General features: G+C 41.4%; 1 protein-coding gene across 1 annotated transcript; it reads left to right on the top strand.

Moving 5' to 3' along the window:
* Positions 1 to 563: 563 nt before the first annotated feature.
* Positions 564 to 13,829, top strand: LOC135076920 (protein wings apart-like). Its single transcript, XM_063971435.1, has 15 exons — positions 564 to 1,171; positions 1,419 to 3,319; positions 3,717 to 3,905; positions 4,078 to 4,182; positions 4,687 to 4,830; positions 5,412 to 5,533; positions 6,462 to 6,588; positions 7,841 to 8,056; positions 9,432 to 9,627; positions 10,338 to 10,456; positions 10,595 to 10,758; positions 10,847 to 10,935; positions 11,259 to 11,443; positions 13,356 to 13,558; positions 13,723 to 13,829. Exons 1-15 carry the CDS (start codon positions 1,012 to 1,014, stop codon positions 13,757 to 13,759), a joined length of 3,957 nt encoding a protein of 1,318 aa, XP_063827505.1. The 5' UTR covers positions 564 to 1,011; the 3' UTR covers positions 13,760 to 13,829.
* Positions 13,830 to 14,513: the final 684 nt, after the last annotated feature.

The following is a 14,513-nucleotide window of genomic DNA, read 5'->3' as shown; positions in this document are numbered from 1 at the left end:
GTTTGCGATTATAATTTGCACTTTGTCTAGACCCACAGCTGGTCGGGCTATACATTATTTTGTCAGCCCGCCAACTACGCAAGACGTCACAGCGCAAATTGTATTGATGGCCTCAATTATCGTTGTGCGACCTATAAAAGATTTTTATTTTATTTTTATTTTTTTCACTTTCAATAATCCTTTACATTAAAGACAAAGGGGTTATATTTTAATAATTTATTATTACTTTTTAAGAAAAAAAATACCATTCTTGAGAAGATTCTATGACTTCTCTACTGACAACTGGCTGATTTCAATGTGCGGGCTTGTGCGGGTGTGGCAGTAGGCTTCACAGAAATTATTATTGTCACTTGATTCTGTTGAAAACAAGAAAGAATTCTATAAGTAAAATAATAATAAATTAAAGCTAACACTTTCAGTAAAATAAAATTTCTCAGTATTTTTAACATTTATTACAATGTCGATTTTACTGTTATCGATTAGTAATCGTTTCTCTATGGTATAAATAGTCTATGGTTTCAAACCAACAGCGCCTTTCCTTTCTCCTGATTGGCCGATAAAATTATTTCTCCTTGTTTTGCCAATATGGCGCCTTTTGTGTTATGAGATGACAACATCGCAGTTTGTGTCCTATTTATCATTAGATCTTAAAAATCAACAATAATTATCTACCTCATAAGTTCAAAGAAAATCGGTAATTGTTATGGAAATAGTATTTACGTGGCAACGTGCGCTATAACTGTTGTTTACGCTTACGAATGCGTCTGTGGGAAAAGTACTTGGGGTCCCGTAAAAATGGCGGGTGTGTTATCTTTATGGGTTGTGTTTTCCTTCCAATCGGAGAAAGTTGATGATTCGTTCTAGGAGTGGTATTTTACTGACGAAGACTTGTTAAACATATTGATTACGGATTTTGGACACGGAATGTGTAACTTGGTATTTTGACATTAGAAGTGTTCGGTTTGGCAAGAGGGGTGCAATAAAGTCATCGTTTTTGATGAAATTATCAGTATGTCGCGCTGGGGCAGAGGCCGTGCCGGCAGCGTGGCCGTGCCGTTGGACAGTGCCCTCTTCAGAGAGAACAGTAACTGCCCCACAGCTGCTCGCTCGGCAGGAACAGTGGGCAAATGGGGAATCACCAGCTTCACTTCAATCAGAAGCGCACCTTATGGTAAGAAATCATCATTATCCTCATCATCCAGACGTTCTAATTAACGGAGTTTTCAAAACAAAGTTGATTTTCACTTGTATTTCGTGTTCAAATTAATTAACCTACATAAACAAAGTGGTGAAAGTAAACTTTTGACAGTCAAACAATCTATCATTCATGTATTTTGAAGTAAACATTCTTATCTAAATTTTATTGTTTTTAGTTATTCCTTTCCAACTTAGGTAAGTTTTGTTGTTTTTTATTTCAGCATTTGCTAATAATGTTGTCAAGAAACCAGTTCAAGATCAAAACAGTCCGCTGACAGTGCCAGCAGTTGAAACTGAACAGCCGCCACCAAAGCCTAAGAAATTCTTCAAGTCTCGAAATGCCGAGGCTTACCCACCAGTTCCACAGATCACCTACGCTCCTCCTGTACCTGCTGCCCCACTTTCACCTGAGCATCCTTCTAATAGCAAAGAAAAGAAAACCAATAAAAGAAGTAGAGTCTATAACAGAGACTCATCATCACCAGAACTTCCTAGGCGCAGTTTTGAAAAGTCCAAGTCGAAGAAAAATTCTGTGGCCACTAAGGCTTCCAGAAAGGAGGACCCATCATCAGATGCGCAACCTCCAAACAAACGATATTTGGTCCGCAATCGGGATAAAGTTATCAATTATGCTGAAGATGGCAGCAATAGTCCTATACCAGATTTTAGTAGATATGAACCTCTTCAACCAAAGCTAAACAGAGTTACTCAGAGCCAGTCCCCGAAAATTCCGTCACCCATGGCTAGTCCAGTCTTGGCTAGCCCTACTCCCATAAAAACTGGAGTTGTCAGTCCATCTACAAGCAAAGACTCAAATGAAGAGAGAAAACCACCACCTATAGTTTTGAGGATATCTAAAGGTACATCAAGAATCGTTAGTACAGACTCCAATGAAGGCTTGACGTCTCCTGGTTCTGACAGACATTCCTCTTTGGATACACATTCAGATTTTGGATCTGATCACAAGAAAAGCCCTTCAATGGAGACAATATGCTCTCCTAAGCATGAAGGTCTGAAAATTACTATTAAATGTGCTGGTCTCAACCAAGAAAGTAAGAAAGAAAAGAAAAAGGAAAAGAAAGAACACAAGTCACATAAAAAGCACCATAAGAATACTGATGATGAATCTAAGAAAATTACTTCTCCGTTACCAGGTTCAGATGCATATGATATTTATAAAACACTTGCTTCACCTGTACATAATCCACCATTATTACATAGACATTCAGGAGTTGATGACATTGAAAGTCAACTAGAAAAGTTGGATTCAACTGGTAACAATTCCAAGTCACCTAGATTAGAAATGCAACCGAAAGAACCTCCACCAGAACCTAAACCTCCTGAAGCGTCAGGTGGACGGTCAAGAAGGAACAGACCTAATATTAATTATAGTGAAAATGATGACTATCTAGATGTTTTAACTAGTGGTTATTCAAATAAAAATGCAGCAAAAGCAATTGTTGAACCTAAAAAAGAAACTAGGAAAGGGAAGAGGAAGTTTGAAGCACCACCCATACCTGAGACTACGCCTGTTGTTGAGCCTGAGATTACTCAAGGAATTGAAACTGAATCTGAAAATAAGTTGGAGAAGAACGACTTGCTTAACATATTATCTAGTGAAACAGAAGTCACTAAACCAGTTGATTCTCTCAAACTGAAAATACATAAAAAACACAAGCATAAACATAAGCATTCAAGTCCAGACTACAGTGTGGAGCTTCCGCAAGAAAACAATCTACCTCAAGAGGAGGTTGAAAATAATCAGGAAGCGATGCATACAGAACAAGAACAAACAGAAGAGGATCAAATGCCGGAAGAGCATATGAACGTAAATGAAGACCCGGGTATTTCTCAAACTAATACACAATCGACAGATTCTGCATACAATAGCTGTCATAATGAAGAGGAGGATACTAATAAAATTCAGCAGGAAGAAGTGTTTAAGTCTCCACAAGGGATGGGTGACTCTGAGGAGCACAGTGAAGACAAGCCTAGCGTAAAGTTAGTGATCACAAAGAAGAAGGGTTCCATATTTAAGAGCAAGTCTTTGGTAAATGATAATCCATCGCCACTGCCTGCGAGGAAAAGACGTCATCTTTATAGACATGAATGGGCTAATGATGTGAGTATGAATCATTCATGGTGTTGAGTAATTAATTTAAATATGTATCTCAATGACAGTTTGGTTTCTACTTTTATTGATACTATTTTGAATTAAATGTTGTCCTAGTTATTATTCTGCCCAAGTTAGGAATGTTAATTTTCTTAAAATGATAATAAAGTAACAATAACAGGAAGATTGAACAAAGTCATAGTTGCCTATTTATTGCAAAACAGATTCAATGTTATCTTCAAGAGAATAAAACTATTATAGTGCCATCTTTATTACTAACTTCGAGGTTACGAAGCTTTCCGCTGTTAGTTGCTATTAAATTTATAGATAGGGGTTAATACATAAAAGGCATCTAATTACAATGATTGCTTGAAATAACTAAAGTATTTTTTATATTCTTTCACAGAAGGGTAATGAGACTCCAAGACCAGAACAAGCAGAAAATCCAGAAGCTCGGACCACTGTTAGTCAAGTGCCAGAGGAGTTGACCCGAGTAACTAGATACAAGGCCCCTGATCCAATAGTTGACGATCTAGACGCAGGCGAGACAGTGAAACCTTACACAAGTGTCCGATGTGCAAAGGAGGCTAAAGAAGTAAGTTTATATCCTATTTTTTATTTATTAAAATGGTAAGACCATACTGATGCATTTATTTCTCAAATGGTGTGCTTTGAATTATGGAATTATGGTGACAACAAATGTTGACAGATTTTCGCATGGGTTTCATGTAATTTATATTAATACATTGTTGTTTATCTACTTTCAGTTCTACACAGTTGTCAGAAATGTTAAGAAGGCCCATCAAATTCAAGAAATTGGTGAATTCCAAGAGCTAAATGATGATGTGGAATACCTTTTAGACGCGTTACAGGTAATAAAACTTTTTATTTGTATCTATTTGTCACCTTTCAACCTTGTTTTTCATCACAATGCATTGAATGCATTACTTATCGTTCTGACCGAGATCTAAAAATAGCTATGTTTACATAGTGAAACAAGATTTTGGATTGTCCTTACTCAATGCAAAACATTTTCACAATCAATAAGAAATATTATCTTATTACACAAACAGTAGAATGACTTGTAATTTGAGTCTGTGACTTCTAAAGTTGCCAACATAAGGGCTTCTAAAAATGAGACTGGTGTTGTTCTTGGTTTGCTGTAGCTATAACAGAGTCAATTCTCACCATAACAACTAGGTTGCCTCATAAACACTATCTCATCTTTTCAAATAATAATTGTCTGTAAAGGGCAACATTATTTATATGTTGGTTTAGGGTTGGCTCATGAACCTTACCTAATTTCAGTTTAACCTAGTATTTATGTGTATCACAGGACAATTACGCCTTTTTAACTTATTTTTTGTATGTCACAGGACAACAATCCGATGTCAACGCGTTGCCTGTCGGCCATCACGCTAGCTAGCAAGTGCACGGCGCCCGCGTTCCGAATGCATCTGCGCGCTCACGGCATCGTGCAGAAGTTCTTCAGTGCACTGCATGATGCCACCAATGACCAGGTAAACTTATCTACTGTTATGTAGTTCGTTTCATTCAGCCAAATGACGTCCATTGCTGGATAAGGCCTCCCCCAAGGATTTCCACAAGACCGGTCTTGCGCTGCTCGCATCCAGGTACTTCCCGCGACTTTTGCCAGATCGTTGGTCCACCTAGTGGAAGTAAGAAGTGTACTCACCCCAGAATATTTATTTATGTGTTCTGAGGAACTGTGTTCAGTTACCGACTGCCCTCCTATAATATTACAATGCCCGTTTTAAAGATATCATACTGTATGAGACAGTTTAGTTGCAGAATTCCAGAAACGCAAAATGAAAAAATATTTTTTAGAGAGGCAGATTGAGGATTTGGCCCTAGACTCCTGCAGCCAAACAGATTGGGAAGTCCCGATGTTCGCGTATTTTCTATTTTACGTTATTTTGTGGTCTTTTGCGATATCTACGGAAAGAGGTGATTCTATGGTATCTATTTTGACATCACTTCGCCTTTTGACATCCACAGGGAGATTGAAAGAGGTTCTTTCCTACACTGCCAGAACCACATGTTATTTTTTTTTTTACATAATAAACCATTTTGTCCACAGAGTCTCGGCTTGTGCACCGCGACGGTGATGTTTGTGTTGTCGCAGGATCGACTCAACATGGACTTAGACCGTGAATCGCTGGAACTCATGCTGAATCTACTCGAGTCTGACGTGTCGCACAAGTGAGTCAACTGTTGTTATTGTTGTAACAGAGGTTATTGATGTATCTCTTGGTGGCGATGTGAAGAGTAAGGTGACGTTTCATTCGAGGAAATTTCATCCTCGGGTGAATTGTCTCTTTCAAATTGTTAGGTGTCGAATCATCTGCAAAATATGACAAAAAATTCTTAAAATATGTGATTCTTACCTTTTTCCTTTCCATTATTAGTATTTAATTTCCAAAAACCATTTTCAACCATTCGCCGTAAAACCATGGAAATTAAATACTACCGTTTAATTTCCATGGTTTTACGGCGAAGTTTTATCCGAAGATAAATATTTTGCGGATGATTCCACACCTGATAATTTGAAAAGGAGACAATTAATTCATCCTCGGATGAAATGTAACCTAAGTTGATGTGAATCGCCTTGAGCACCGGTTCCCAGATTCCCCAGTTAATTAAGAAAATGTCGCCCGCATCTGAGTTTAGTGAGAGAGCTCTTGGTAAATAATCGTTTCGTTTATTATTGTTTTGTTGTTACAAGGCAATGATGACTGTCAAAGAATAAGCGTCCTTTCCTTGTTTTTATGTATTTGCTGGTCATGATAAACAAGATTATTGTTTAGCCAAAAAACAGCCGTTAATGCTCAGGCATGCATTCAGATTTTTATATGTAGGTCGATACTTAAATACATACTTGTTAGAATACAAATCACACACAACAATATCAGATTTCTATCTTGTGTGATACGGAAATATTGTTCCTACAATATGGCAATGTTGTCTACGACTATAGCTGTACCAAACCCGACCTAAATGGATAGCATTATACAATCTATGCATTTTTTAGAGTTCGGGTACTTAATTTACCGAATTTAGACCTTCAGTTTATACTGCTCTAAATATCCAAATAGAATATTTTTTAAGTTATTATAAAATAATTTTATAGGAACGCATTGGACGACTGCGGGCTCACATCAGCGCAGCTGGCCAAAACGCAAGAGCGCGTGCGCGAGCTGTGCGCAGAGATCAAAAGCCAAGGGAAGGCCCAGCACTTGGATCTGGATAACATAACGGTATGTACATGTTGCGGGTTAGGTATTATCTGGCCCACCGAAAATCTGGACCGCGGACCAGTTAATAAACTTTTTTAAATACTAGTCTTCATCTCGTCCGAAGGTATATTTAAGCACGGGCCAGATAATACCTGAAAAAACACTAGGGTTTAACTCGCCCAATCTATAGCGAGATAGGAAGTATTCTTAGTCAAAGGATTCATGTCAGTAAAATTGACGGTCAAAACCACTTTTGACTCCAAAAATCAATCAAAAGTGATCAGATTTTGACCGATGCCCTTGGTCAATATCACTTTTGACAGATTTTTCCAGTCAAAAGTGGTTTTGACCAAGGGTGTTAGTCTACATAGTATAAACATGATGAGGGCTGCGTTCATTATGACTCGACTGTAGACCGCAGAACGCATCCAATGCAAATAAAAACGTTGATGATTATTACGCCGGTTGTTGTTATGAATCATTATTTATAAATATCAGTCTGTTGTTTACTTCAAATCTTTTATTTAAAGAATTTTATGTACAGTATAATAAACCGTCTAGACCAGATTCTGTTCCAAGTAAACATAGTGGTCCATACATATTTTTCTATTCAGATTGATATAAAACTCCTCTTGTTTAGTTAATACTTTATTAACGCCAACATTTTTATATTAAGCATATTCAATGTTTAGAATTTTCTTCATTGATTGATAGTATGCATTATTTGAATTCAATATAATATTATGGAATTCAAGACAATTCAAATCAATTGTTTCACATAGCTTTATTAACATCAGTCTGGCCCAAACAAGGACATTGCCTTAACAAGTTCCATACATCTTCAATTGGTTGGATAGTGCACTTGATTGATTCGTCAATTTTTGACCTAGTTAGTTCTATAAATAGTTCTGGTTTGAAGTAACTGAAAGTTATGATGTTCTTATTGTGCAAAGGCAATAAATTCAGTTGACAGTGATCATTGCCAAAATATTTCCTTATTCTTTCCTTATAGTCTGTTATTCCTTATAGCCCTTTTGTTGGTTGTCCTAAAATAAAGTCTGAAAACTATGGTCGCTGTTACATTCGTAATTAAAAACTTAGACCACGTTCACGCACGGCCAACTTTCACCGGACAAATAGATAGATGGTGATCACAGGTCTCAAAATTCGAGTCTAAAGATCCATTAAACTGGGCGTTGTTGTTTGAGAGTTGTAATGGCCTTAGAGCATAATATTGTAAGCATGTAAAACTAACTGTAACATTTAAATTCAGGTCGGCCACCTCGCGATGGAGACTCTTCTCTCGCTGACGTCGAAACGCGCTGGAGAGTGGTTCAAAGAAGAGTTGCGGGTACTGGGTGGCGTGGACCACATCGTGCGGACTATCCAGGACTGCGCCGAGCGGCTAGAAGCGCCGGCAGCTACTTGGAGCGCTGCTGATGTTGACGTGTTAAGGAAGGCAGACCGCTGCATGCGTGTGTTGGAGAATGTAAGTGGACTCATTGTAAAATAGACTCTATTGCCACGTCTTACGCTGGAGAGTGGTTCAAAGAAGAGTTGCGGGTACTGGGTGGTGTAGACCACATCGTGCGGACTATCCAGGACTGCGCCGAGCGGCTAGAAGCGCCGGCGTCTACTTGGAGCGCTGCTGATGTTGATGTACTGCGAAAGGCCGACCGCTGCATGCGTGTGTTGGAGAATGTAAGTGTAAAATAGACTCATGTCTCGTCTTAACTCGCTGGCGAGTGGTTCAAAGAAGAGTTGCGGGTACTGGGTGGTGTGGACCACATCGTGCGGACTATCCAGGACTGCGCCGAGCGGCTAGAAGCGCCGGCAGCTACTTGGAGCGCTGCTGATGTCGATGTACTGCGTAAGGCCGACCGCTGCATGCGTGTGTTGGAGAATGTAAGTGTAAAATAGACTCGTGTCTCGACTTAACGCGCTGGCGAATGGTTTAAAGAGGAGTTGCGGGTACTGGGTGGTGTGGACCACATCGTGCGGACTATCCAGGACTGCGCCGAGCGCCTAGAAGCGCCGGCAGCTACTTGGAGCGCTGCTGACGTCGATGTATTGCGAAAGGCCGACCGCTGCATGCGTGTGTTGGAGAATGTAAGTGTAAAATAGACTCATGTCTCGTCTTAACGCGCTGGCGAGTGGTTCAAAGACGAGTTGCGGGTACTGGGTGGTGTGGACCACATCGTGCGGACTATCCAAGACTGCGCCGAGCGGCTAGAAGCGCCGGCGGCTACTTGGAGCGCTGCTGACGTCGATGTACTGCGAAAGGCCGACCGCTGCATGCGTGTGTTGGAGAATGTAAGTGTAAAATTACTCTAATGTCTCATCTTAACTCGCCGGTGAATGGTTTGAAGAGGAGCTGCGGGTACTAGGTGGTGTGGTCCATATTGTACGGACTATCCAAGACTGCGCCGAGCGGCTAGAAGCGCCGGCAGCTACTTGGAGCGCTGCTGAAGTTGACGTGTTGAGGAAAGCCGACCGCTGCATGCGTGTGTTGGAGAACGTAAGTGGAATCACTGCAAAATAGACTATTGCCTCGTCTTACACTAGCAAGTGGTTGCAATAGCTGCGGGTACTAGGGAAGTGTGGACTATATCTTGCGTACTATTCAGGGCTGTGCGTCACTCTAGGTTGGCTTTCATCAAGCTGCTCAACTATACATTGACTATCTGATAACAATTATCTACGTCGTCGCTGCTATAATGGCAGTTTGGAGTCTGTTTTCCTATCCTACCTAACGTAATTTGTTTTCCTTCTTGCAACTTCATTAATTTCCCAGTTATTTTTACCTTTATATTTTACGGTCATACTTTAATAGGTAAAGTAATACAACATTCATTTCATTACAGGTCACTCAACAAAACGAGGACAATCAACTATACCTTGTCAGCGAGTCGCTAGGAGCGCCGCGGACGCTTGCAGCGTTACTGAGGCGTTGTGCTGGCGAGGCGAGACTAGAGAGCGACCTACGCGGTCCGTTATTAGACGCCGCGCTGCCCGCCATCAAGGTGCTGGTCAACCTGTCACACTCCTTCGGCAATAATGGTGAGTGTCTGAACTATATGAGTGTCTCGGTGTGCTGAATACTCGCAGCATTACTGCGGCGCTGCGCTGGCGAAGCGGGACTAGAAAGCGACTTAACCGGCCCGTTGTTAGATGCTGCACTGCCCGCTATCAAAGTGCTGGTCAACTTGTCACACTCCTTCGGCAATAATGGTGAGTGTTTGAACTATTTCAATGCCTCGGCGAACAATGGACGCTGGTAAATTTACTGTGGCGTTGCGCTGGCGAAACCCGATTAGAGAGCGACCTACGCGGTCCATTACTGGACGCCGCGCTGCCCGCTATCAAAGTGCTGGTCAACCTGTCACACTCCTTCAGCAATAATGGTGAGTGTGAGAATGAATCAATTTTAATTTTATTCATCCTGGCATCATCTACGGGAAAATTGGGACATATTCTGCCGGAAGCACAGCGTAGGTCAAATCTAAAGGCCTCTTGTAAGTTAGAGGGTCTTCAGTGAAGCCTAACTAAACCATTGATTATGTCATGAGCCTGTATCCGATGCTGAATAGATTTAGGAAGCCAATGCACCACATTTTAACCACAAATCGTTACTACATCTAGCTGGAGAGCATTCTACACTACGCTTGCTTCTGACACTGTTCCCATTCAAGAATTCGTTTACGAAGAGGAAATAAAGGGGAAAATTTCCTTCCACTTTTTGTAAAATCTATTACTTCTTTTCTTTGCAGTATCACGAGGCGCTCAAGTAGTGGGTGAACAACCGTCTGTTATGGAGATCTGCTTGATCCTGTTACAAAATCAAGGGAACTTCATACCAGATGACAGAAACTTCGAATTTAGTGTTTGTGTAAGTACAAATTCTTGAAATTTGAGTTATTATTTACATTATAACGCCCAGAGAAAGATAGCATCTCTATCACAATTTGACTCCAAGGTTACACTTATCATAGAATACTATACTAAACTCGCTATTTCTTATTTACAGGTACTTCTCCTTCTAATAAACTTGGTGCAAAACAACGAAGTGAACACGCAGCAACTTCTCAACGTACGGATTCGCGTCGACAACGAAGAAGACGTCATCTCGAGGAGTATATCTGCGTTGGACCTTATCGTTGATCTGTTCCACATACGGGAAGACTTGGCCAGGTACAAAAATATTCATTTTGTTGACAGATATTGTTATAATCTGTGTAAGTTTGTGGAAAATGTATTTATGAATGAAACTTTTTTGCAGGCGAGCTGAAGAAAACACAGACGCTATTTTGGACGGAGAGAAAGACAAAAAGCAATCTCAAGATGATATTGACGAAACTGTGGCTAAACGTAAGTATATCAAATTATATTCAACGAATTCGAACGAAAAGGAGACCCTATTTGTGCTATTCATTCTCAATAGTAAAAACGACATTGTCAGAATGGTGACATGTTTTAGTTCATTTTGCATACCATTTCTAAGTCTTATCCTTCGACTACCTATGAAGCTGATGAGGCTGATCGTTTTCGTGAACTGTTTACAAGAGAGCTGTGCTTCTGTTACCTATTCAGACAATATGACTTTTTGAACATAACAATATTCTAGCCGCAAGTGGGCAAAAAATTAAATAAAGCAAAGCAGCTGAACTCATAATATGTCCTTTCTTTTCCAGTGCTGGCCAGAGCGGGCACTCACATGGAGCATACCATGGTAGGCGCGTACGTGGCGCTCCTACTTGGCCACATGGCCATAGTAGCGCCTGAACTGGCCGAGGCTGTGAAAGCGCGCGTACCGTCCTACGCGCCTCTGCTGCCTACGCTGCATAAATACTATACGTTCTTGTCTCTCACCGCCAGTGTAAGTGTTAAAACTTGTCTTTCCCGAATATGTTAATCCCGGCCTTTTCAAGGCGAGGGTGAACAGGCACTTACTGGGCAGATATGTACCATCCTAGACTGCATCTCACTTAACACCAGGTGTTGATTGCGGTCAAATACCTGCCTTGTTAGTATAAAAAAAATACCTACCGAAATTACGGCCACGTAACGCTTCTCGTGGCAATGGGCGGGGCTCACAGTTCGCAGAGCTGATGGCCACTGGGGCAGAAACGTTCTCGAGTGGCGACCACGGGCCGGAAGACGTAGTGTGGGCTGGCCACCCACTAGGTGGACCGACGATCTGGTGCTGGATGCGGGCGGCGCAGGACCGGTTGTTGGGTCCTGCGCTATATTTCCACTGGAAATCCTTGGAGAAGGCCTTTGTCCAGCAGTGGACGTCATTTGCCTAAAACAAACGAACGCGTCTCACAATGAAGCGCCTTCTGTGGAAAATACATTGAATGCGTTAATATGGATTTAGTTGCTAGAAAGGTTCTGCATTACACCAAAAATTACTACTGATATGACAAGTGTTTCTAAAATCACGCGTAGCTTTCGGCATAATATTTACCACAGATGTTATTGCCAAGAAGCAAGGAGAAAGTAGTTTGTTTATTTGTAAGCATGTAAATGCTTCCATACACATCGCTGCTCGCTGTATCTATTTTCTCCATTATGATTACGTCACATGGCGAAACGACATGCAATGATGCAATACCATCACTATGCGTACTGTGAAATTACACCTTCCATACACACCCTAAAGCTTCTAAGCGATGCTGTACATGAGACAATGTTGACCTCCAGAGAAGGATACCTCAAGCTTTTTGCGTTTTTTTTAGCAACTTTTGATGGGGGTTTAATTTTTTGACATTTATTATGCCCGAATTTACCTGAAATATATTCTTAAAGAAATAATATGTTATACAACTAATTATTACTGGGCCAAAATTCGTTCAACCAGTTGATAGCTAAGTACATCACCTCTCGACACGTGTTTCGTGACGTTAGGTCGACGCCCTGTCTATGAGAGGTCGTCGACCCCACATGTAGAGTATCACGTGCCCTTTTACGCGGTCTCGCCACTGACTCAATCACTTGATTATTATTTTAGGTAAGCGTCATTAGAGTGAAGTTAGCTACATTCTATGTTCGCGTTCAGTTAGCCTCATTCTTTTTAAAAGAGGTCAACAATAGGTTTGAATAAGATTGGTAAACCTGGAAATAGCTTTTTTATTATGGGAAAAATCTTGTTTTTATTATTATTTATGTTATTATTGAGTGGGAATAAATCTTACTTAAGTACTCATAGTCATATACTACCAAATTGAGTATTATTGATTATAATTATTAATCTAATTAAATATTTTCTCCCAAAAAGTAACGTCAGCAGATGAAAATTCTTTACACACATGATACAAGTCACACTTATAAGTTTGCTTTTTCGCAAATAACTTGTAATATATTCAGAATAAACTATTAAACACAATGTGTCCATGGAAACCGTCATAGCATTGTTAATGAATTTTAATGAAACAATAGGGATGTTTCCTGGGTAAAAAAGCAAGAGTTTTAATTAGTCCGTCAGTTAGCTTATCAAAAAGTACTCGACACGTATTTTTCACTTTTTAAAACTAATGAAAATATAAAGAGATAAAGCGTGCCAAAGTTCTAAAGAAAAGGCCCGTGACGTCAGTGAGTGCGTAAAAGTGCAGCAGTTTGTGACGTCGCGCGGAACTTCAACGCACTGTAACTTTTTAATTATTTGTTTGATTGATAATTAAAAATATACGTGTCCAATATTTCTTTATATTAAAATTGACGGACTAAAAAATTTTTTTTAGGAAACTAGCCTATTACATGGTATAACCTTGTTTATTACATTCTTCCAGGCGGAGGCAGCGATAGTAGCGCACGTGAAAGCAACGCACCGCATCATCCAGTTCATGGAGGCGAGCGACAAGGCCCTCCAGGCGGGCCCCGCCCCCCAACCCGCCGCCCCCGCGCCCTTCAGCACCTACCCCGCGCGGTACTACGCAGGCTCCTCCCCCTCCGACGTGCCGCAAGACATGTCGCTCAGCAACCTCAACTACAGGTGGGTTGCTACCAGTGGGTGATAGACTGTTTGACACCACCAATAGGCCGAGGCAGCTATAATGACACCACCAATAGGCCGAGGCAGCTATAATGACACCATCCAGTTCATGGAGGCGAGCGACAAGGCCCTCCAGGCGGGTCGCTCAGCAACCTCAACTACAGGTGGGTTGCTACTAAAGCCCGGTCTGTGAGCACGTAGAATTTTGTCCAATGACCCCTAGCTACCCATCCTTATCGCTCGCGCGTAATTATATTGCTGTCGCGACTGTGCGACGGGCGCCCGCAGTGAGTGTGCGATCCCGATAGCAACATAATTACGCGCGAGCGATAAGGATTGGCTTGGCATGGCTTGGGGTCATTGGACAAAATTCTACGTGCTCACAGACCAGACTAAAATGGGTTAGACTATTTGACACCACCAATAGGCCGAGGCAGCTATAATGACATCATCCAGTTCATGGAGGCGAGCGACAAGGCCCTCCAGGCGGGTCGCTCAGCGACCTCAACTACAGGTGGGTTAGAAGTGGTGATTGTTTTCTGTGAATCATGGAGGCGAGCGACAAGGCCCTCCAGGGCCCCGATTGCGCTAAAATATTTCAACTGCAACGCGACTGGCCTACGAATGAACTTCAGCTGTTTTAACTAATCCGTATCGCGGTGTCGTGTCGTGAACTTTGCCGCGATACCGAATTGCACTTCAGCTGGATCAATGTCAATGGAGCGTGACTGTGTAGACTGGAGATGAAATGCGAATGAATTGGAGACATTACAAATTAGCGCAATCGGGGCCCACTCACGCCCTTCAGCACCTACCCCGCGCGGTACTACGCAGGCTCCTCCCCCTCCGACGTGCCGCAAGACATGTCGCTCAGCAACCTCAACTACAGGTGAGTTACTACTAAAGCCCGGTCTGTGAGCACGTAGAATTTTGTCCAATGACCCCTAGCTACCCA

The sequence above is a fragment of the Ostrinia nubilalis genome, chromosome 12 (genome assembly GCF_963855985.1).
Source record: "Ostrinia nubilalis chromosome 12, ilOstNubi1.1, whole genome shotgun sequence".
Lineage (NCBI taxonomy): Eukaryota > Metazoa > Arthropoda > Insecta > Lepidoptera > Crambidae > Ostrinia > Ostrinia nubilalis.
The sequence above is the reverse complement of the archived record's forward strand: the minus strand, read 5'-3'. Positions and strand labels throughout refer to the sequence as shown.

Coding starts and splice junctions, on each gene's coding strand:
- LOC135076920 (XM_063971435.1), top strand. CDS start 1,012: ATGTCGCGCTGGGGCAGAGGCCGTGCCGGCAGCGTGGCCGTGCCGTTG. Junction 1,172..1,418: donor AATCAGAAGCGCACCTTATG/GTAAGAAATCAT, acceptor TTTTTATTTCAG/CATTTGCTAATAATGTTGTC. Junction 3,320..3,716: donor GACATGAATGGGCTAATGAT/GTGAGTATGAAT, acceptor ATTCTTTCACAG/AAGGGTAATGAGACTCCAAG.